This window comes from Tamandua tetradactyla, chromosome 2 (assembly GCF_023851605.1).
Source record: "Tamandua tetradactyla isolate mTamTet1 chromosome 2, mTamTet1.pri, whole genome shotgun sequence".
Lineage (NCBI taxonomy): Eukaryota > Metazoa > Chordata > Mammalia > Pilosa > Myrmecophagidae > Tamandua > Tamandua tetradactyla.
Window position 1 is genome coordinate 221,759,073 of NC_135328.1, and position 22,484 is coordinate 221,781,556.

A 22,484-nucleotide genomic window follows, 5' to 3' on the forward strand; every position below is an offset into this window, starting at 1 on the left:
CCCGGGAAGAGGCTCCTGGCCAACTTGGGATCTGGCCCAGGTCTTCTGGGGTTACCCCAGAACTGGCGTCTGGAGGCGCGCATGCCTGCCCTGGGATGCCCAGCCTTGTCGCTGACGCCCCCCTGGTTGCTGAGAGCCCGGTGGCTGTGGTCCCAGGCCAGGGCCTTCCAGACGGGCCTGCCTAGCAGGCTGCGGACCCTCCCCTGGGGCCTACTGGGATCCTCTTGGCGGGGAGGGGGCCGCGAGCGCTTCAGGGACCTTGCAGTGACAGGAAGGTCAGGGGAGAGGCCTAGGCAGCGCTATTCCCCCTGCCCCCGCAGCTTGGAGGGAGGATTGGAGGTACTGGGGGTCCGAGTGGGGAAGGTGCTGGGGTAGTTTGGTCCTCGGTGCCAGGCGGGGTCGTGGAGGGTGGAGGGAGTAAGGGGTCGCTGGGGCCAGGTGCTGGGGCTGGGGGCAGCCCGGGAAGCCCCCAGCAGAGCCGGGGAGCCCCTCCTAGGCTGGGGAGGACTGGAAAGGCAGGACTCAGCTCCCGGCGGAGATGAAACAACGGCAAGGTTTCTGCTTTTTCCCAGGAGGTGGGTAGGGGGCCGCTGTGTCCCTGGCATGGTGCCCAGTGGTGGGGTCCAGGATCCTGGGCAGCCTGGGGGGTCTGCCCTTCATAACCCCATCAGCCCAGCGCCCTCCTGGTGGGTCTGGGCAGTAAGAGCAGGGCCTCGCCACCTTCCAGGCCCCCTGCTCCTCGGCCTCAGGTGCCCTGAGCCGCCCCCCTGGCATCTCCGTCTCTGCCAAGCGCAGTGTCGCTCTCAGACCGTGGTGTCTGGTGGACCCACAGCTGTGCCCGTCCTGGGGCAGTGGGAGAGAGGGGCACCCACCTCTGTGAGCCTGCGGCCCCCCCGAGCCCAGTGACACCTGCTTATCTGACCTTCCGGAACCTGGCCCCGTCCCCTCCCGTCTGAGGGTCCCACCCATGGGTAGGGACCCTGGCTAATACCCTGCAGGCCACCTGGGAGGGGACCCTCCTGTCCTTTCCTTGGGGGCCAGGGGGGAGGAGCCTGCCGTCCACCCGCAGACTGCACGGCTGCCCCCTGCCCGCTCCGGTGGGCTGCAGCCCCCAGCCTGCCCCTCCCTCTGCCCTGGAGCCACACACGGCCGCCTGCCTGAAGGAGGGGCTGGGAGGAGGTGGTAGGCCGGGAGCCAAAGCCACAGGGGAATGTGGAGAGGGCGAAGCCGCCTGGGAAACTCCTCCCTGCAAAGCCGCAGATGCAGTTCTGAGAATGTTTCCCGATCCCCTCCGAATCCCAAAATAGGATGCAGAGGGAGCGGCCTGCCCGGGCCTGGCTGAGTGGAGCGGGGCAGAGGAGGCGGTTGGGGGGGCCACAGCTGTTCCCTGGGGTGGGAGTCCCGCGCGGTCACCCTGGCCTGCTTGGCTGAGTCCAAGTCCCCAAAGTGCAGGCAGAGGGATGTCAGCAGCCTCCTGGGGATGGCAGGATTGGCCACAAGAGACCACGGCTGGATCTGGAGACCCAGCAGGGCAGGGCAGGGCAGGCTGGGGCAGCCCAAGCTGGGATCCCGCAGGGTCCCAGGGAACCGTGGGGGCTGGAGCAGGTAAGCAAAGCCAGGTCCCGGCCTTCAGGCTAAGGCCCAGGTCACTGCCTGGGGTGGGGGGGCGGCAGGCCTGGAGGGGGCCTGTGCCCAAGGGCGTCCCCCCCACAGCTTACCCCACCCGGTGTAGTCGGGGACCCACGACACTCACCTGCCCTTATAGCATCGGCCACCTGACAGGTGAGTCTGACGAGGCCACCTAGGTGAAGGCGCAAGGTCAACTCCCAGGTGCTCTGGGGAGTGTGAGGCAGGGAGTGAGCAGGTGGGGGCCTCCCCGGGGTGGGGGTGGGAGCAGATGGGGCTGTGACTCCAGCCATGGGGTCCCCACCCGGACACAGCCATCCCGTTCTGCACAGCTCTGCCCTGGGCGCTGTGTGGCCCGTGTCCCCCGCCCCCCGCCCGGCGTCCTCTGGGTCCCCCGTGCTGCTGCTCCTGCTCTGTGCAAGCACCCAGAGGCGGCACAGGCCCCTCTGGGGAAGCCACTGTCCTCTTCTTGAAGTGCCCCCCAGGACTCCTGCGGGTAAGGGTGCCACGGCTGGGGTGAGCTGGCCACCTGGAAGACAGGCAGCAGCCAGGAGCATCCAGCCCTCGCCAGGGCATGGGGCCAACACAGCACAGGCAGCGCTGGGCCAAGCGCCCCTCCCTGCTGGGGGCATGGAGGGCAGCCCGGAGGTTGAGTGCTCAGCTGTGTACTTGGGGCCTGGTGCCCCCCAGGTGGGCAGCCAAGGGCCACCACGTGCACTGCCTTAGAGGACTGCAGTGTGGTGGGTGCCCCCTGCACAGCTTGAGGCCTCCTTCCTGTGCTGCAGTGGCCACTGACCACACATGGGGTCAGCCTCCTGGAACCAAGAAACCAAACCCATACAAGACCAGTAATCACCAACTCTCCCTAAGCCTGTGGGAAACCAGAGATCCCCAGTCCCGAAACCATGGAGTGGGTTTGGGGGTTTGTACAGCGTGAGCTGGGGACATGATGGGGTGTCGGCAGGCCTGCACCCCAACTGGCCTCTGGCCCCAGCACAGTTCCTTGGTGCACGAGTGTAGGCTGCAGCTGACCTGTTCCCACCTGCCGCCTCCTCAGCCTCAGCTGAGGCTTGGCACCGTATGTAGCCTTGGCTTGAGCCATGAATCCCTGCCCAGGGCTCAGGCTCTGCCTCCTGAGCACCAACAGGCAGTGACCCTCACCAGGAGCAGAGATGGCACTGCCCCTGGAGAGCAGGCCTCAACCCTGCAGGAAATGTGTTTTCTAGAATTTCTAGTTTCCTATTTGAGTAAGGCCCTCACTCCCTCAGAGGAGTTTGATGACAAAACCTAACAGGTCTCTTGAGCAGTGATGACTCCTGCTGGCAGAAGGGTAAATTGCAGCCCAGCTGTATTAGCACCTCTGAGTTAATAGACTGGAGCAGCAGGTCCTGTTATTTTCAAACGGGGGAGTCAGAGTGTCCTTCAGTTGGAGTCAAACAATCCTGCTGTGGAAGTGGGTAGGGATCTGAGTGAGGCTCTGCAGAGAGAAGAGCCTGGAATCAGGAAGGGGCAAAGCATTGGGCAAAACTTTTTTGCTAAAGTTTGGAACATTGTGTCCCCTATAAAATGACACTGCTCTATAAGCCTCCTCAATAGGGGGATTGTTCTCTTCTCTTGTGAAACACCATCACTTCAGTATTACGATAGAGGTGGAAGAGAAAAGGGGGCCGACAGTGGGGCCTGCCTTGTGGGGACACAGTTGAGGGTTGTTTACACAGTACAGGGAGGAGCTATTTCTCCCACCTGGAAGCAGATCCCCAATCCTGTCTCCTGGAGGATGCTCAGCTTCGCCTTGGGTCTGGGCTTGGTCCCCGGGTGGGGGCCGGCAGCCAGGTGTGGACCTTCTGGGGCGTGTTTTCTGTGACCAAGTCTTAAAGACAGCCGGGGAGACTGGACACCTCACCAGCTCTGGGCGCTGGTCACATGCAGGCAGGCTTGTCCCTGAGCTGGCCGGCCCAGTGCAGGAGGAAATCTGCCTCGTTCAGCTTTCTGGGAATCCATGCCACAGGGGGTATGAGATGAGTCTGGACTTGGCTCCCTTATGTGCACAGCTGGGGAGCATCTGGAATGTTCTAAGCTTTGTAGTACAGAAGAAGGGATGGGCTCATGAGGGTGTGAGGCTCTGTGGGGACGCTGGACCCCCTCCCCTGGCACCCCTGTCTCCCACCCCCTACTGCTGGCCTCCCAGGCCCAATGCCCTGTCATCCCTGGGCTTGCTCAGGGGCTCTGGGCTGTCCAGAGGGGCCAACTGAAAGGGCCCTTTCCTCTCCAGCCGTGCGGTGAGCTTCGGGGTTCTCCTTGCCACGTGTGCTGCTTGCCCAGCCTGGGTCCCCCATCCCGGGCTCTCTGCCCCTCTGTGTGCCAACCTGGCCCTACAGAAGGGCTCCTGGTCCTGAGTGGGAAAGCAGTGGGTGTTTTAAGACAAATATACATAGCTCCCAGGAATGTGGGCTGGCTCATGTTGTCGGAAGCTTCTGGAGAGGTCTCAGGTGAGGCAGGCCAGGCTGGGGGTCAGGGCAGAGTGGGGGGTGGGTGCATGGATGTTGGGTGGAGCTCGGCGGCTGATGGGGAAGGTGCCATGACCTCAGTTCCTGCCTGGCCCCAGGCCGACCCTGGACCCCTGCCCGCCGCCCACGCATGCCCAGGCCAGCACCCCTGGCCTCTTTGCCCTGGGATGGGCACCCAGCACCTGCTTCCCGCCCCCGAGCCCCAGGACAGAATTGTGAATGCAGTTGGGGGGGAGGTACATAACAAGTCTTCTTTAGAGGAAAGCGTTACCTTTTGCCGACAGCCTGGCCCCGGCCTAATCCGAATCTTCGGGCGCGTGCTCCGTGTGTGGACACTGCAAGCATGGCCATCCCCCCGAGGTTGGGGACGGCTCAAGACCTCACCCGGCCCCCATCTCGGCAGCCGCAGTGCTGGGCGCAGGCTTACAGAGAGACAGACGGCTGGGCCTGCGGCCCCCGCAGCAGCACTCTCTGTGGCTTCCCGCCCGGGCTGGGCCTCTCCCGCCGCGGAGTTGCCAGCAGCTTGATTGTAACCAAACCCCCGCCGTGGCGCGTCTGCTGAGGCTGGGCCGGGGCCACCTTCAGCCAGCGCCCCTCCCCCTCCCTGGGCCAGCGGAGGGCTGGGGTCCCCCGGGGTCACGTGTGTCCTCTTGGCCCAGCCCGACCCTGTCGGCCTTGCCTGGTAGGGGACAGAGCCTAAGGCCGCCGGGGCAAAGGAAGGCTCTGCCGCGGGGAGGGGAGGGTGCCGCGTGGTCAGGAGGGGACAGGGCAGCTGCAGCAGGCAGGAGCCGGACCCGTGTCCTGGGCGCTCAGGCCGGGTCTGCAGGCCACAGGGCTAGCCCCTCTGTCCTGTGTGAGCCCCCCAGGATATCGGGGGCGGGGCCATAAGCGTGGCCACATGGGGGTGCATGGGGAGACTCCGTGGCTCGCACACTGACCAGTGTGTCCCTCCCCTGAGTGTGGACACTGCCAGAGCTCCCACTGCCTCACATGCAAACTCGTGCCCCTCGGCCTCCTGCCCCTGTGCGGGCACCTCCCCTTGCCCGGGTGAGCCTGGGTCCGGGAAGCGAGGGGTGGCTTTTCCAGGAGGACACTGGTGAAGGCCTCATGTCTACAACTGTTTCCACCAGCCATCTTCCCCTGGGTCCTGCCTGAGTGCAGACTCAAGTGCTTCTCTGAAGAATGTTCCAGAATGGCCACTGCCCATGAGGGGCAAAGGTTGAGACAGGGACCTAGGTGCCCTGGCTAAGTCCCACCCAGCACTCGGCCCTCTGCGGCCCGCTTACCGAGTGCGTGGCCACCATGCCTGCCCTGGTCCATGGCCACATAGCTTCTAGTAGCCGTGCGCGGTGGGAGCTGTGATTATGCCCATTGCACAGGAAGGGAAACCGAGGCACAGGGCTGCAGTGGGTAAGCTGGGCTCAAGCAGCTCTCTGGGTGTAGATGAGATGCTGCCCACATACCAGGCCTCCCTTTCACGTCTGCCCTCACGCCAGGCCTCCTCACATCTGCCCGTCGCTGCCCGGGTGTCTGCCTTTCGTGGTTGGATGCTGGGCCTCCACCCCTCCTGCCTGCCTGCTCGGGCCGCCCTGCCCTGGACTCCTGGCCCTCGGGCTGTGCTGGGGGCCACTGGGCCTCAGCTGGGGGCCAGGACACGTGAGACCCTCATCCTCTGGTCCTGGCTGGGGCTGGGGGGCGTAGAGAGGGGCCATGTCCCTGCAGGTGGCTGAGAAAGCAGAGGCAGCTGTGAACCGGCCCCTCCTGCGCCAGAGATGCCCTGGTGGGCTTGGCGTGGTCAGGCTGCCGGTGGCGAGGAGGGGCCCAGAGTGCCTCCACTGTGCCCACCCCCGGGCTGACCGGGCTCCTTTCCCTCGCTCCTCAGCCATCAATTCCTGTGCCCTGGGCAATGGTGGCTGCCAGCACAGCTGTGTCCAGCTTACCGTGACCCAGCACCGCTGCCAGTGCCGGCCCGAGTTCCAGCTCCAGGAGGACGGCAAGCGCTGTGTCCGTGAGTCGCCCACCCCCCCATTCCGCTGGGAGGAGGAGCTGGGGCCTGGGGGTCTTCTGTAGGGCCCCCGACCCCACCCCTCCACACAGCACAGGCCTGGCCAGCACCCTGCAGCCTGAGATGGGAGGCAGAGCCAAGGGGCAGTCGGATGGCTTGGGAAAGGCTGCAAAGGCCCCTCTCCCTGGCCCTAAGGGGTCTGCCAGGTTGGGGCTGGGCCCAGCGGGCAGTCTACTAGGCTGGAGCAGGCCTAGGGGTGGGGCCTCCATGGCTGGGGCGGGCCCAGGTAGGGGGAACCTGGGAAAGGTGTGGCCTATGGCAGGGGCTTACCTTTGGGGGGCGGGGCTGAACCTCGGGAGGGCGGGGCCTCCTGGCTGGGACTTGAAGCCACTGGCTGTGGTGAGGCCGAGGAGGACGGGGCACTGCTGACTGAAGAGGGGGCGGGTGGCTCAGAGGACCCCCATGTGGAGTGGGGTCCCTGCTGGGAGCATGCCCTGGCCCCAGGCTGCCAGGTCTTTTCCCCCAGGACAGGAAGGAGTGTGGGCGTGAGGGGCTGAGGCCAGGGCTGGGGGTACTGGCTCTGGAGGGGGCCGAGGGGGAGTGTAGGTGGGGCCGGCTGCAAGGTAGGGCGGGCACCTCCCTGCTGGAAAACTCGTCTCTTCCTGGACCCCAAGGCCCGGATACTGGAGGGGCCTGCGTGGGCTGTAGCCCTGGGAGTGCCTGGGTCCTAGGGGCATCTCAGAACTGTGCTGGAGCTTCTGGGAGGAGGGTGCCGCAGTGCCCTGCCCTCAGTGGCGTGGGCAGAGGCGTGGGCCTGGGTGGGGCCTGCCCCGTGTCTCGCCCCCTGCCTCCCACCCTGACCTTGCCCCTCTGGCCCCCTCTGTGACCTGTGACTGCAGGGAAGAACCCATGTGCCGATCGGAATGGCGGCTGCATGCACCTGTGCCAGGTGCGCCGGGGCCTGGCTCAATGCACGTGCCACGCCGGCTACCAGCTAGCGGCGGACCGCAAGGCCTGTGGAGGTGGGCGTGCCCCGTCCCTGCCCTGCCTGTCTCCCCCTGTTGCTGGGGGGCTGGGGGGCCAGAGCGCTCCCAACAGCTGCTCCTAAGTGGAGTCTCACTTCAGCAGGAGGACACACGAGATCCCAGGGCTTTTTAAAGAAGTGTTTTACCGAAGTGAGACCTGCCCCTTAGGAAGAAGGAGGAAAAGCAGAATAATTAAGAGGAGACAGTGTCTGTAGTGGGGACCTGGACAGCACTTCTGCCTCTGCTTTCTGGCTGTTTCTGTGCAGCCGCTTAACGTGCATGGTCGGAGTCACCAGATCAGAGCTGGGCAGTGTTTTCCAGGATGTGGAGGCGCCCCCAGGCTGTCCGCTGTTAGCGTGGTGGGCTGTGTCCGCTGGGCTCCTGGGGGCCTCCTGCTCCTCCCTTTTATAAGCCACGCTAGGACAGTGGCTGGGCCCAGTGCCCTCGCCCCTCCGCTGGATTCTGAACAGGAACCCGTGGGCCCCGTCAGTTTCTGAGTGTCCTGCCCCATAGCCACTGGGTGACGGGCCCTGGAGGGAGTAAGGGCGCCACGTCCCAGCCCGGCCAGTGCCAGGAAGGGCCGTTCGATGACGGCTGCTGCTGCCGGCCAGCCCTGCTGCTCCGGAAGCTCTGTGCTCCCCATGCCTCTTTGGGCTCACCCGCAGACGGGCGGGGGGTCCAGCCACGCCAAGGTTCAGGGGCGTGAGTGTGGCAAAGGATGGCCGCGGTGTCGGGGACCCTGGCGTTCAGGTCCCGGTGCCCTGCGCATGCCCGGGTGGAAAGGCCCGCCCTCTGCCGGCGGGCATGGTCTCCTCGACCCCCCCCCAGCACCCTGGGTGCCAATGAGGATTGGAGCCCCGCCTCGGAGGAGCCCGGAGCACAGAATTTCACCCCCACCACCACCCCCGCCTCGGGAAGGGGCACCTGCTTCGTTGGGAGCTTCTTGATGAGACAGTGCAGCTGGGTGGAGAAGGGGCACAGATGGGCCTGGGCATGGAGTCTGGGGCAGAGAAGGGCTGCACTGAGGCCTGATGCCCAGCCGTGTCCCCTCTACCCGCCCCCACAATGAGGAGCCACCGGGGAGCTGGGTCTCTGGGACCAGCAGCTGAGATGCCCCTTTCTTGGGTCTCTGCAGACGTAGATGAGTGTGCCACAGGGCTGGCCCAGTGTGCCCACAGCTGCCTCAACACCCCTGGCTCCTTCCAGTGCGTGTGCCACGTGGGCTATGAGCTGGGCGCCGACGGCCGGCAGTGCTACCGTGAGTGGACGGCAGGCGGGCGCTGGCACAGGCCACACTTGAGGGTGCCCAGGGTGGCAGCCAGTCTCCCCAGTGCTCCAGACCCGGCAGGAGCTTCCATGTCCATCAGGGGCTGGGGGGAGCCCACAGGAGGGCAGGGGTCCCGGTGATGGAGCTGGGTCTCGTCCAGACTCTGGCTCAGGCCCTGGAACTGGTTTCTTGGCGAAGTGGCCCTGGGGTCCCCAGCCTGGGGGTGCCCAATACCCTGACATGTGCCCCGGCCGGTGGGTCTCTGTGCAGGAATTGAAATGGAGATCGTGAACAGCTGTGAAGCCGGCAACGGCGGCTGCTCCCATGGCTGCAGTCACACTAGTGCAGGGCCCCTGTGTACCTGTCCCCACGGCTACACGCTGGGCGAGGACCAGAAGACATGTGTTGGTGCGAGCCGGCCAGGCAAACAGGGCTGAGGGGTCCTGGGCTCCCCAGTCCCAGTCTGGGGGTTGGCTGCACCCCTGGGCCTGGGATTGGTCCGATGCAGCGGTCCCCACCTGTCACCCCAGTCCTGCTCTGGCTGCTTGGGGGGCAGGCTGGTGGGCGGCGGCCTCACTGCCTCTGGGCAGAACCCTGTCCTCACACTGGCCACTGAGCACCTGCCCGTGCCCCCCGCTGGCATTGCACACGTGCCACCTGGGCTCCCGGGCACGGCTCCACTGCCGGAAACGCCAGGGTTGGCAGGGCCTGCTTCTCGGGGTGACCTGACTCCCGAGGGACTCCTCCCCAGCCTGGCCTGCGTGGGGTGGGGTGCCGGGTGCCAGCGCGCTCCTGGTATGTGCCTGCAGACGTGGACGACTGTGCAAGCAGTCCGTGCTGCCAGCAGCTGTGCACCAACACGCCGGGCGGCTACGAGTGCGGCTGCGAGGCCGGCTACCGGCTCAGCTCGGACGGCTGCGCCTGCGAGGGTGAGCCCCGGGGCGGGCGGGCTGGACGGGGCCCCAGCGGGGTGCCCCAGTAGGGGCCCGGCCCTCAGCGCCGGCTTCCTGGCAGACGTGGATGAGTGCGCCTCCGGCCACGGCGACTGCGAGCACGTCTGCGCCAACCTGGCCGGCTCCTTCCAGTGCTCCTGTGCTGCGGGCTACTGGCTGCACGAGGACCGCAGGAGCTGCGTCCGTGAGTCCGGCCTTCCCCAGCAGGCCCGGCCTGGGCAGTGGGGTCACCGTGCAGCTGAGGACGACCCCTAGGAGCGGGCGCAGCCGGTGGCCAAGACAGAGGGCAGGGGCGGCTCGTCCCCGGGGGCTGGTGGGGATGGGGCTTGGGCCAGGCGCCTCCTCTCTGCCCCCAGGGCGGTGGGCAGCGCCAGGGCACAAGTGTCCGGGGGGCTGAGTGGCCTCTGTTCCCTAGCCCTGGAGGAGCCCGGGGTGGACCTGGCCGGCCGACTGCCCTTCGTGCGCCCGCTGCCCCACGTGGCAGTTCTCCAAGACGAGCTGACGCAGCTCTTTGAGGAGGACGGGGTCGCCGACGAGGAGGAGGCAGAGGCACGGGGCGAGCACTCAGTCACCGAGAAGTTCGGTGAGGACTAGGCGTAGCCCTGGGGACTTCTGCTGTCCCCAGGCCACCAGTCTCCCTCGGGCCAGGTGCTGTCCATCTGCCGCCTGGGCTGCCGGGAGGGACCCTTGCGTGTTCTTGTTGGACTGAGGCCCAGAGAGGTTGAGCCACTTGCCTAGTTTGCACAGCATGTCCATGGCTGAGCCAGGCCTAGAACTGGGCCCAAACCCCTCCTGGCCTGGCCCGGCCCCCCGGGGTCATCTAGTCTACTCCACACCTGCCGGGGTGTCCTCTGGCCCAAGGTCCTGAACCACGGCCTCCCTGCCTGCTGAACCATGGGGGGCCTCTGGTGGGGGTTGCTCTCTGAAGCCCCCCTCCCGGCCTGTGCCCCCACCCCAGTCTGCCTGGACGACTCCTTCGGCCCCGACTGCAGCCTGAGCTGTGGCGACTGCAGGAATGGCGGGGCCTGCGTCCCAGGCTTGGATGGCTGTGACTGCCCTGCGGGCTGGACAGGACTTGTCTGCAATGAGAGTGAGCCTGCGGGAGACGCTGGGGAAACACGGGGGTGGGGTGGGCAGGGGGTGCTGGGGAAGTAGCAGGGGCGGGAGATGCTGGGGAAGCACTGGGATGGGGGGCTTGGGCCAGGGTCCTATCCCCCGTTACTCTTCCTCCCCCCCCAGCCCCAGGGGCCTGTCCCATGAGGACTCACTCATTCACTCACTCATTCATTCACCCACTGTCTGTACCGACCATCCATGCTGAGCTGGGCCCTGGGACAGAGGCCCGGGAGCAAAGAGGCGAGGTGTTTGCCCCGCAGATGTCACAGTCCAGGGGCCCAGCAACAATTCACTGGCAAGGGAAATGGGGTGGTACGGGAGCCAGGGGTGCTGAGGAGGCCCTGGAGTGGGACTTCTGTAGCTGAGCAGACCGGGAGCCCCGCGCCTACACCTGGGGGAGAGTGGCGGCTGCCCCGGGGTCCCACGGCAAGTGGTGGCTGAAGCCCCTTCATGGCCACCTCTCCAGCCTGTCCAGCCCCTTTTCCTCACTGTGCAATGAGCTCAGACCATGCTGGGGTGGAGGGAGAAGACACGGCACTGGGGTGGAGTCTGCCATGGACACAGGTTGGGGTGGGGCACGAGTGCCAGCCGCGTCCCTCGGGACAGACTTACTGCCCAGGAGGTTGCCCCTGAGTGAGACAGCTGCTGACCTTGCCTCCCTGTCCCTCTGCAGCCTGCCCTCCAGACAGCTTTGGGAAAAACTGCAGCTTCTCCTGCAGCTGCCAGAATGGCGGGACTTGCGACCCCGTGACGGGGGCCTGCCACTGCCCACCGGGTGTCGGCGGGACCCTCTGTGAGGATGGTGCGTGCAGCAACCCCCACCCATGGCTCTCAGTCGGGAAGGGGCCGCTGCCTCCTTTTCCATGTCTCCTTCCTTCTGTGGGGTGGGGAAGGGAACGCCGGGCTTTGCTGAGTCTCCACCCTGTGCCTTGCTTTCCGCAGAGCTCAGGGTGTGCAGAGGGCCCTTTAGGAGGCGGGGTATGCATTCCACCCCACCAGAGCAGACAGAGGAGACTTGACAAAGGAATGACGCGTTCGGATGGGTTCCTTTGTGAGGTAGTGAGCCCTCTGCTCCTGGAAGCATTCAAGTAGCTCTGTCTGATGGCTGGGTGGAATTTGTAGGAGGGAAGAAATTACCGAGTCGACATAGATGAGCCTCCCAGGGACTGACTGTTCAGCTTTAAGTCTGACCTTTTTAATTTGGCCTCTTTAGCGGGAGAATGTAGAATGGGGATCATAAGCTTTCTGCCTTGGTGAGCAGAGGATAGCAACTGACGGAACCTGTCCCTGAAGCCTGGGGGTCCCTGTCCCTGGGTCCTGCCCTGGGAGGCTAGTGGCCACATGGTGACACACCCTGCCTCTTCCCTCTTGGTCACCCATAAGTCGTGACCCTGACAGGGGATGGGAAACCCTCTCTTCAGTGAACTTGCTCTGTGTGGGTCTGCGGGACTCCCCAGGAGGGAAGAGTCTGGGTGCTGGTGCCTCTGCTTTGTGATGCCCTCAGGTCTTCCTCGAGCCAGCTGGGTCCTGGCCAGGCTGACCTGGGAGGGCCGCAGTTTCCCCAGCGGGTCAGGTGTGCCTGGGGAAGGGCCGGGGGGGTTCAGGGAAGTGCGAGCCCAGAGGGCCTGGCAGTGGGGCTCCAGGAGCTGGGCCAGGTTGGGCTCCTGTGCTGGTGTCCTGGGCACAGGCCTTCCCGGCTTGTGGCTGCGCCTCTGCGCTCGTAGGGTGTCTCTCCGTCCCAAGCGCCCCCTTCTTTTGGGGACACCTGCCGTTATGTTTAGGGGCCACCCAGCCACTCCAGGATGAGCTCTGCAGAGACCTTTCTCCAGTAAGGCCCCACTCAGGCTCCAGGGTCTAGGGCGTGGTCAGAGATTTTGGGGGGTGTCCTCATTTAATGTGAGGACCCGAGGCGGGATGGAGCAACAGAGAAGCATTTGGGAAGGAAAGGGGGCGGCGTTTCTAGCCTGGTCCCCTCCTGAGCTTGGGCCGGGACCCCTCCCGGGGCTGGGCGTCCTTCGCTCTCAGTGTTCCTGGGGTTGGCTTGGGGGCTGCGGAGGGACCCCCTCGCCCTGGGGATGCCGTGGGGATGCCGCGAGGTCTTTGTGCAGTTCCCTCTGCGGGTGGGCTGGACGTGGGGCGGGCGTGGGGAGCAGGCCAGCCCGGGTAGCATGCAGGGACAGGGCGGCCGCTCCTGCCATGCTCCTCGACGCCTTCCCCAGGCTGCCCCAAGGGCTTCTACGGCCAGCACTGCCAGAAGAAGTGCCGCTGTGCCCACCGTGGCCGCTGCCACCGCGTCTATGGTGCCTGCCTCTGCGACCCAGGGCTCTATGGCCGCTTCTGCCACCTGGGTGAGTTTGCGGCCAGAAGCTGGGGGGCTGTAAGCGGCTCCAGCCTTTGGGTCGGCTTTGACTGCCCTCCACTGCACATGAGGGGGCTCAGTGGTTTCCCCAGTAGGACAGGGGGCTGGGGTCTGCCCCAGGTCGCCCTCTTCCTTGTGCTACCCCCCAGGGAGCTGGGCTAGGGGTCCTGGCCTCCTGGTCTATTACAGTGGGGGGTGGGGAAGCTGGGCACAGGAGCATGTTTCCCGTGGAAGCCTCCGGAACCCAGGCCTTTCCTCAGGTTTTAGAGGTTCCCGGGTGCCTGGCAGCCCCCAGACCCCCTCCCAGTGAGCTCACCCCTCCCCGGGGCCCACGGTCAGCCCAGAAGAGAAGGGGCTGGAAAAGGATGGGCAAAGGCACAGAGACCTCATCCCAGCAGCTCGTTGCGTTATTTTGTCAAGTGGGATTATTTAAGGGAGACAATTGGGATTTGGGGAGGTTCAGGGATCTCCTGGCTGGGAAATGGCGTGATCCCGGGCAATTTCTGAACTCCTTGGAGCCGGTTTCTCATATGTGAAGTGGGGCGACCCCAGGACCCGTCTCCCAGGGCTGCAAGGACGGGGCTCCGTGACTCCTGCCCTTGCTGCCGTGGCGGTGCCCGGGCAACTCAAGCCAGTGCTGGGAACAAGATGGCAAATGGCACTGGTCAGGCCGTGTGCGGGCCAGAGGGCAGGTCCGGGGAGGGCGGGCGCAGAGGGCGTGCTCAGGGAGGGCGGGCACAGAGGGCAGGTCCGGGGAGGGCGGGCGCAGAGGGCGTGCTCAGGGAGGGCGGGCGCAGAGTGTGGGCCCCGGGAGGGCGGGCGCAGAGGGCAGGTCCGGGGAGGGCGGGTGCAGAGGGGGGACCTGGGGAGGGCGGGCGCAGAGGGCGGGTCCAGGGAGGGCGGGCGCAGAGGGGGGGCCCCGGGAGGGCGGGTGCAGAGGGCGGGTCCGGGGAGGGCGGTGCAGAGAGCGGGCCTGGGGAGGGCGGGCGCAGAGGGCGGGTCCAGAGAGGGCGGGCGCAGAGGGCAAGTCCAGGGAGGGCGGGCGCAGAGTGTGGACCCTGGGAGGGTGAGTGCAGAGGGCAGGCCCCAGGAGAGGGGGTGCAGAGGGCGTGCCCCGGGGGGGGTATGCAGAGGGCGGGTCCAGGGAGGGCGGGCCCCGGGAGGGTGGGCCCCACTAACAGTCCCTGGGCTGCAGCCTGCCCGCCCTGGGCCTTTGGGCCGGGCTGCTCTGAGGAGTGCCGGTGCGAGCAGCGCAACACTCAGTCCTGCGACCGGAGGGACGGCAGCTGCTCCTGCAAGGCGGGCTTCCGGGGGGCACGGTGCCAGGAGGGTGAGTGGGGATGGGGGGGAGCAGGGGAGCAGGGGAGCGTCCTGGGGCCGCCGAGCCGGAGCTCTCCCTCTCTGTGTCCCGTGCAGAATGCGAGCCGGGATCCTTCGGGCCGAGCTGTCGGCACACGTGCACCTGCCCACCAGGTGTGGCCTGTGACCCTGTGGGCGGCGAATGTCAGAGGCCGTGTCCTGCTGGTTTCCAGGGGAAGGACTGTGACCAAGGTGTGTGGCCCTCCAGGGGGGCTCCCAGCGGTTGCGTTGTTGGGGGTGGGGCTGGGGGAGGGGCGCCAGCAGTGCTGCAGCCCCCCAAGGCAGGGTCCCCCCGACCCAGGTGGGACGTCTGTCTTCTGGTGTCACTGTCATCACACAGTGGTGGCCTGGGCCAGGGCTGCCTGTCCTTTCCTCTCTCCTCTCCATCCATCCCCTCTCCCCCTCCCCTCCCCAGTGCCTCTCCCCTCCCTCCCGCCCTCCTTTCCCCTCCCCTCCATCCCTCCACTGGCGCCCTCTGAGGAGTTTCTGCTCCCTTCTGCCCAGGGTGAGCCAGCAGGTGAATGAGCTCCGTGGGGCATCTGGGTGGGGACACATGGGGCAGCTGCCCCTGGCAGCTCTGCAGAGAAGTCTGGGCTGGAGGGGCCAGCATGGGGCACGGGGGCTAGTGGGAGGCCCCTCACATGGATGCCATGGCTTGGGGAGTGGCAGAGGGCTGAGGCCAGAGGCCTGGGTGCTCCCTTTCCGGAGCAGGCCAAGAGGGAGACCAGGGGGTGGTGTTGTGAGGTGGGTGGTGGAGTCTACCCTGAGTGCCTCTGGCCAGGCGGGGACCGGTGCTGTCTCTGCCCAGCCCACACCCTGACCTGGGGGCAGCCCAGTGTGCTGGGGGCTTTGCCAGGGAGGCTCGGGAAGGGGGAGCCACAGCCCTGGCCCCCCAGCCCCAGCCCATACTCAGGGGGTCCTGGCAGAGCTGAGGGCTGACCGGGCCAGTCCCCCCGGGGCCGCTGCAGGACACACAGCTCTGCCGCATTTGGGTCCTCGACCTTGTGATTAGTGAAGGAACACCCGAGTGTGGTCACCGTCAGATGAGAGAAGGGACAGATGCCCCGAGCATGGGGAGGGGTTTGTGTGGCCGGCACTGACAGCTGGGCAGCTAAGGCTCTGCACACCAGGGAGCCGCCTGGGCCCAGCACCGCTCTGTCACCACGGCTGCACCCAGGCTGGCTCAGCTTGGCCCCTGCCTGTAGGGCCCTGGCCCTTAGAGCCAACCACGCCCGCCCCTGGGGACTAGGAGGGGCTCAGAGACGGGGTCAGTGACCACCCAAGGACTCCATGCTGCCTGTAGCACCCCGGGGATCAGAGTCACCTGGCTAGCTGCTGTGTGTCCGGAGATGGGCACACACATGCGTGTGCACTAGGGGCCTGCCTGGCCGCTCCCCTCCCCTGTGGCCTGTGACCGTCCCCTCCAGGCCCCTGTCCCCCAGGACACCCCCTTGCTGTTAGCCCTTCAGCACGGTCACCCCCCCAGCCCCCAGCCGCGTGCTGAGAAGCTTCAGGGCCATCAGGGCGAGGTGGGAGCCCCCAGCCCAGCTCTTCCTGCCCTCCCTTTCCTCTTTCTCTAAATGCCCCACCCTGTGCCCTCAGGATGCGCCACGGGAGGGACAGTTCCACAGACGGGCCCTCGCCAGGTGGGCCTGGGAATCTTCACCACCCAGAACATTGGCTCCCATTGGTGGAGGGGCTCCAGGGCCCCCGGGGTGTGCGCCCTGTGCAGGTGGAGACCCCAGCTGCACTGTGTGGGTTCCCACTGGGTGCTGAGGGTGTGCGTGTGCTGACCGCAGTGCCCGGTGAGTGTGTGTGTGTGCTGACCCCAGTGCCCAGGTGTGCAGGTGCTTTATGCACACACGTGTACTATATCCATGTGCCCGGTGTGTGTGCATGTGCTGATGTGGCCACCACTGTGTGTGTGTGTGTGTGTGTGTGTGCTAACCCAGGTTTCTGGTGTATGTGTGTGGTGGGGAGATGTGCTGACACCGGTACTTGTGTGTGTGTGTGTGTGTGTGTGCTGACCCCGTGCCGGATGTGGGTGTGTGTGTGCTGACCCAGGTGCCCAGTGTGTGTGGGTGTGTGTGTGTTGACCCTGGCACCCCGGTGTGCAGGTGCCTACTGCCTGCACGTGTGCTGTATCTGCCACCCACTGCTGTGCCGTGCCCTGCGGTGGGTGTCATAGGTGCCCACAGGCATGGAGCCCCAAAGCCCCGGCTTTGTCTCGTCCCCTCCTAGAACTTCCCTCTGGCCTTGGAGACCCCGTGCTGGGCTCTCCCGCTGGCCTGCCACTGTGGGCCGTGCCCTCGGCGGGCTTCGTGGCTCTTGGGTAGGCACGGCTCCCACACCTGCCCTAGGGAGGCTGCGTGGACGCCTCCAGGCCCCGCGGGCACGTTTCCTCCCAGCCACAGGCAGGCCAGGGCGGGCTGCATGGCCCGAGCTGGCCACCCCAGACCCACACTGCCGTCCTGGGCAGGGGCGACCGAGGCTGGGTGAGGAGGGGGATGGTGGACAGACAGGACTGGCGTCGCCAGACCCAAGGGTGGGGGCTGGCAGTGATCAGCAGGGTGTTCCCAGGGGGCAGGTGAGGGGGACAGAAGGAAGGCAGAGAACCAGCCCTGCTTCTGTGCTCCCGGGAGCTGTCCAGGGTCCTGGATGGCTGCTGACCTGTGGGAGCCTCAGCCTCACCCTCTGGCTGCCCAGTCCCTACTTGACCCTGCTTGTCCGGGCCACAAGAACCTTGGGGCCCCCACTGCCCCTCCTCGCCCTGCCCCACATCGGCCCCTCCCTGCCTATTCCTCTGCTCTGCCTGGACACCTAGACACTTGGCTGTGGCAGGGAACCATGCCCAGCTGGGAGCAGGTCCCTGTGAGGAGGCCGGGACGTGGTTGACAGCACCCCTGAGAGGAAGAAAGACCTCCGCCTGGCAGCCCTAAGTGGGGAGGGGATGCTGAGCGTCCCCCTGCCCCTTCTACAGAGTGCCCGGAGGGGACCTTTGGTGTCAACTGCTCAGGCTCCTGCTCCTGTGGGGGGGCTCCCTGCGACCCGGCCATGGGGCAGTGCCTGTGTCCTCCAGGGAGGTCTGGGGATGGCTGCCAAGCAGGTGAGTCCAGCTGGGGTCCCCGTTGCCCCTTGCTGCCCCAGGCGGCACGATTCCAGGGGGGCTGACCTCCACTTCACCACCGCCATGTCTGGAGACCCCAGGCCCACCCTGCCAGTGTTTGGGGACCCTGGGCCCACCCCGACAGGGTCTGGGGACCCCGGGCCCACCCTGCCAGTGTTTGGGGACCCTGGGCCCACCTCGACAGGGTCTGGGGACCCTGGGCCCACCCTGACAGTGTCTGGGGACCATGGCCCCTTTGGGCACCCATGCTGAAGCATGGTGGGATCTTTGGGGTGTCTGTTAGCTGTGCCCCATAGAGGAAAGCCCAGGCTCCCGCCGGGCCCTGGGAGGGTAGCCCCAGTCGGCCAGCAGAGCCCCGCCCCTGGTTGTGTCCCACCCTCCCCACTGCGTGCCTACTGCTGGGAGGCCACCTGGTGCCCTGTTGCCATGGTGGCACCCCTGGCCTGGTGCTTCTCAATGGATGGGTGCCCCACAGCTTGTGGCCCAAGTCAGAGCCCGGGGGTCCAATGGCAGGTCTGGTGGCCCCATGCCCCACCCCTCCCTGGGGTTACAATAGCCCTGTCCCCAGCTTAGGAGACCTGAGGGGCTCACTTCCCTCCCTGGGCAGGACCAGTGCCTCCCACCCCCCTCGGGAAGTCCAGTGGCTGTGCCCCCCACCTCCACCCTGGGCAGGCCCAAGGGTGCTAGTGGCCAGTGCCCAGCAGTCTGTGGTTTGGGGTCTGGGCGGCACTCACAGCCTTGCCCAGCCGAGGCAGCTGGGGAGACTGACTGGGCACTGGTGGGCAGAGTGTCCCGAGGGCCACTGGGGGCCTGGCTGCCAGGAGATCTGCCCCGCCTGCGAGCACGGTGCCAGCTGTGACCCCGAGACCGGAGCCTGCCTGTGTCCCCCTGGCTACGTCGGCAGCCGCTGCCAGGACGGTGAGTGGGCCCTAAGGAGCCTCAGTGGTCCGGCAAGCCAGGACACCCCACTCACCCCCAGCCCCCCACCCACAGTCTGCCCCGCTGGCTGGTTTGGGCCTGGCTGCCAGACGCGGTGCTCCTGTGCCAACGACGGGCTCTGCCACCACGTGACCGGACGCTGCAGCTGCACCCCTGGCTGGACCGGCCTCGACTGCCGGAGAGGTGCGTGGGGGTCCTCACCCAGCCCTGGGGAAGCCGGGTCCTGGTGCCCTGGCACTGCAGGAGCCTCCCCTGAAGCGGGGACCCTCCACCTTGCTGTGGGTTTGTAGGCTTGTCTGGGGCCTGCATCTGTGTAGCACACCCCCCCCCCACTGTTGCAGCCTGTGATGGGGGCCACTGGGGGCCCGACTGCAGCCTCCCCTGCAACTGCTCGGGCCGCGGGAACTGTGACCCCACACACGGCCAGTGCCTGTGCGAGCCGGGCTACACAGGGGCCCGCTGCGAACAGAGTGAGTGACCCGCCCGGGCCATGCCCCCTGGCCTGGCTGCAGAGGCCTGAGACCCAGAGAAGCAGGGGCCTGGCCTGCCCGGCCCCCCAAGTTCCACTGCCCAGACCAGCGCCCCCCTCCAGCCGGGGCCGGCCCAAGGCTCAGCCGGAGGGGCAGACTGGAGGGACAGGCCTGCCTCAGCCCCACAGGCACCTAGCCCCTGAAGATGGTGGCTTTGGCGAGGGCCCGCCCCCATCACGTGCCCCCCAGGGCTGGGGCTGGTGGCATCAGGGTGGTCTCGGGCCAGGCCGTTAGAGTTGCTTCTGGACCATGTCCTGACCCCAAAGTCTGACCCCTGGGCTCCCCTTGAGCGTCCTCCTGCCCAGGGGCTCAGTGCCTAGCTGGGTGGGGGGGCGGCTTGAGCCCATTGTTCCTTGGGCAGGGAGAGGTTCCTCGGGGGGCAGCCCCAGGGCCCCCCTGCATCCAGCTCAGCGCTCCCCGGCTGACGGGGCAGGGCCACGTGTCTCAGTGTGTCCCCAGGGCCACTTCGGGCCAGGCTGTGGCCGGCGGTGTCGCTGTGAGCACGGGGCGGCCTGCGACCACGTCAGCGGGGCCTGCACGTGCCCGGCCGGCTGGAGGGGTACCTTCTGCGAGCGTGGTGAGCGGCCACGGGCGGGCCGTCCTGGGAGGCGCACGGGGGGCTGGGCCCTGGAGCTTTTGGAGACGCCCCTCGTTGCCTGTCCTGCCCTGCCCACAGCCTGCCCGGCCGGCTTCTTCGGTGTGGACTGCCGGGGCGCCTGTGACTGCGCCCACGGGGCCCCCTGCGACGCCGTGAGCGGCTCCTGCCTCTGTCCCGCCGGCCGGCTCGGCCCCCGCTGCGCCCAGGGTGTGTGAGCCCCGCTGGCCGCAGTGCCCCTGGGCCGGGCCTGGAGACTTGCTCCTGGGGACCGCCTTGGTGTCCGGAGCAGCCAGGCTGGGATGCCTGCTGCCCAGGTGGCCCCGGGGTGCCCATGCTGTCCCTGGGTGGACCCCGGTGGTGAGGGGTTCCTGGAAGAACTGCCCGCAGCCCCAGGTCCCCCATTGCCCACCACTGCCCGCTACCTGTGGGCCCCTCTGTCCCCCCAGGCCCCTGAAGGCCTCTCCTTCTGCAGCTTGCCCCGCCCACTTGTACGGACACAACTGCAGCCAGGCCTGTGCCTGCTTTAATGGGGCCTCCTGCGACCCGGTGCACGGGCAGTGCCGCTGTGCCCCCGGCTGGATGGGACCCTCCTGCCTGCAGGGTAAGGCCCCCCCCTACCAAGGGGCAGTAGGTTGGCCGTGGTGGGTCTGGCGTCATGTGGGTGTAGATGCTGGACTCACCTGGGGCCGAAGGTGCAGGGAGTAGCCCCCCTGGGGCACCTGGCACCTGAGAGGGCTGAGGAGGTGGCTGCTTAGGCCCTGAGGGTCCGTCCTTCAGCTGTGAGCCCCCAAGACTGGGCTGCGGGGTGCAGGCAGACCTGGGAAGGTCCCAACCCCAGCAGCTGTGAGCCCCCAAGGCTGGGCTGCGGGGTGCAGGCAGACCTGGGAAGGTCCCGACCACAGCAGCTGGCACCCAGCGGTTTGGGGAGGGAAGGCTGTAGCAGCACAGGCTGGCTCACAGGGAGGGCTCCCCCCAGCAATGCTTGCACCCCCTCCCCGCACCCCCAGCCTGCCCTACGGGCCTGTACGGGGACAACTGTCAGCACACCTGCCTCTGCCGGAACGGAGGGACCTGTGACCCCGCCTCTGGCCACTGCACGTGTCCTGAAGGCTGGGCTGGCCTGGCCTGTGAGCAGGGTGAGCCGGATGGCAGAGGGAGGGCTAGAGCTCTGTGGAGCCCCCGAGTGCCCGTCTCAGTGGCCCAGGGACAATGTCCTGGGGAGCGGCCATCACCTCTCCTTCGAGAGGCCCCGAGGCTGTGGGTGCAGGAAGCCTGGGCGGGGTCTCCTGGGATCCGGAGGTGGGGACCCTCACCTTCACCCCTCTCTACAGAGTGCCTCCCTGGACATTTCGGGGCCGGCTGCCAGCAAACCTGTGACTGCCTCAATGGGGGGCTCTGTGACCCCCACACAGGCAGCTGCCTCTGCCTGGCTGGCTGGGCCGGTGACAAGTGTCAGCGCCGTGAGTAGGGGATGCAGGGGGCTCAGGCTCACACCGGGGTTGCAGGGGTACAGGGGACTCCACCCGGAAGCCTGGCAGGGGAGGGGGCAGCAGCCTTGCCCCAGCCCCAGCCCCAGCCCCGTGGCGGGCACAGATGTGCTGGGGCAGGGCCCCTGTCCGACTCCAGAGAAGGCCCCTTAGCCCTGGGTCCCCAGAACCCCTGCTGGCTCTGCCTAGAGACCTGCCTGCTCCTGTGAAGCTCCCTGCCCTGGGCCCAGGCCAGGATTGCTGGTGGGGGTCCCCCAGCCATGCAGTCTTGGCTGCCCAGACCCTCATCGTGCCCAGACAGCCCAGCTATGGCACGTCCTCACCCTTCTCCCCTTTTCCCTCTGCCCCACACGGGCCCAAGCCCCGGGACTCAGCCCCTGTCCGCTTCCCTCACCACAGCCTGTGCTGAGGGCACGTTTGGGGTGCGCTGTGAGGAGCGCTGTACCTGCCGGCGGGGAGCCGCCTGCCACCATGTCACTGGCACCTGCCTGTGCCCCCCAGGATGGAGGGGTGCCAGGTGTGAGAATGGTGAGCACAGGGGCCTCGCCCCCGGTTCACCCAGCCCTGCCCCCCACTGAGTCAGCCCCATCTCCAGCTCGTCCGGCCCTGCCCCCAGCTCCCCCAGCCCTGCCCTCAGTTCACCAAGACCCCACCTCTGGCTCACCTAGCCCCAGACCCAGACCCCACCCCCCACTCACCCAGATCCCACCCCTGACCCTGCTTCTGCTCACTCAGTCCCCCTCCCCCTCCCCACCTCCTGCTTGCCCCTCCCCACCCCTGCTCTGTGTTTACGCAGACCCTGCCCTTGGCCCCACCCCCACTCCCTGCTCACCCTCGCCCTGCCCCCAACTCACCCAGACCCCACCCCCACTCACCCTGCCCACCCCCAGAGGATTGCCTGTGGGTGGGGCGTCCTTCGCCCAGAGACAGTCCCAGTCCTGTTGGGTGGAGAGCCCCACCCCCAGGCCACCTCCCCAGCCTGTCCCCTCCCCGCAGCCTGTCCCCGTGACTTCTTTGGAGAGGCCTGTGCTCAGAGCTGTCAGTGTCCCCCCGATACTGCCTGCCACCACGTCACCGGGCAGTGCGGCTGCCCCCCTGGCCTCACGGGGCCCGGCTGTGAGCAGGGTAGGTGACCCCACCCCAGTGGGCAGGGACATCCAGGGCAGGCGGTGACACAGCCCGAAGCTTGGCTGGAGGCTCGGCCGTCAGGCCACTTGTGGCCCAGAGACCCACCTTCAAACTCCCTCCCTGCAAGGGACTGTGGGGGCTCCCCAGGAGTGGGCAGGGTCCGTGCCTGACCACACCCCTGCCCCCAGCCTGCCTGCCTGGCACCTTTGGGGAAGGCTGCGGCCACGTGTGCCAGTGTCCTGAGAACCATACGTGCCACCCCGCCACGGGCACCTGTGTGTGTGCCCCCGGCTTTCACGGCAGCAGCTGCCAGCACCGTGAGTAGCCTCTGCCCGCCCCGCCCAGGAGCTGGCCCCACCTGAGGGGCGTGGGGCGGGATGCGCTGGACCCGGCTGCTGAGCTGCCCTCGGGCGTTAGGGCACAGCATGCCTGTGGTCCCCGACGCTGCCCTCCCCCGC

At 67.1% G+C, this 22,484-nt stretch overlaps 1 protein-coding gene across 2 annotated transcripts in view; it reads left to right on the forward strand.

Annotated features, from left to right (window-relative positions):
- Positions 1-22,484, forward strand: part of LOC143675016 (uncharacterized) — a 35,243-nt gene that overhangs the window by 6,464 nt on the left and 6,295 nt on the right. Inside the window, exons 3-26 of one of the 2 annotated variants that reach the window (XM_077151531.1) lie at positions 6,016-6,141; positions 7,038-7,160; positions 8,299-8,421; positions 8,701-8,838; positions 9,240-9,359; positions 9,445-9,567; positions 9,799-9,966; positions 10,342-10,473; positions 11,173-11,301; positions 12,719-12,847; positions 14,054-14,188; positions 14,275-14,409; positions 17,198-17,323; positions 18,131-18,262; positions 18,338-18,466; positions 18,625-18,753; positions 19,262-19,390; positions 19,490-19,618; positions 19,884-20,012; positions 20,419-20,547; positions 20,743-20,871; positions 21,298-21,426; positions 21,895-22,023; positions 22,215-22,343. In XM_077151531.1, coding sequence (XP_077007646.1) covers positions 6,016-6,141; positions 7,038-7,160; positions 8,299-8,421; positions 8,701-8,838; positions 9,240-9,359; positions 9,445-9,567; positions 9,799-9,966; positions 10,342-10,473; positions 11,173-11,301; positions 12,719-12,847; positions 14,054-14,188; positions 14,275-14,409; positions 17,198-17,323; positions 18,131-18,262; positions 18,338-18,466; positions 18,625-18,753; positions 19,262-19,390; positions 19,490-19,618; positions 19,884-20,012; positions 20,419-20,547; positions 20,743-20,871; positions 21,298-21,426; positions 21,895-22,023; positions 22,215-22,343 — 3,129 coding nt within the window. The remainder of the gene's footprint in view (positions 1-6,015; positions 6,142-7,037; positions 7,161-8,298; positions 8,422-8,700; positions 8,839-9,239; positions 9,360-9,444; positions 9,568-9,798; positions 9,967-10,341; positions 10,474-11,172; positions 11,302-12,718; positions 12,848-14,053; positions 14,189-14,274; positions 14,410-17,197; positions 17,324-18,130; positions 18,263-18,337; positions 18,467-18,624; positions 18,754-19,261; positions 19,391-19,489; positions 19,619-19,883; positions 20,013-20,418; positions 20,548-20,742; positions 20,872-21,297; positions 21,427-21,894; positions 22,024-22,214; positions 22,344-22,484) is intronic. The other variant, XM_077151532.1, reaches the window with a different exon arrangement.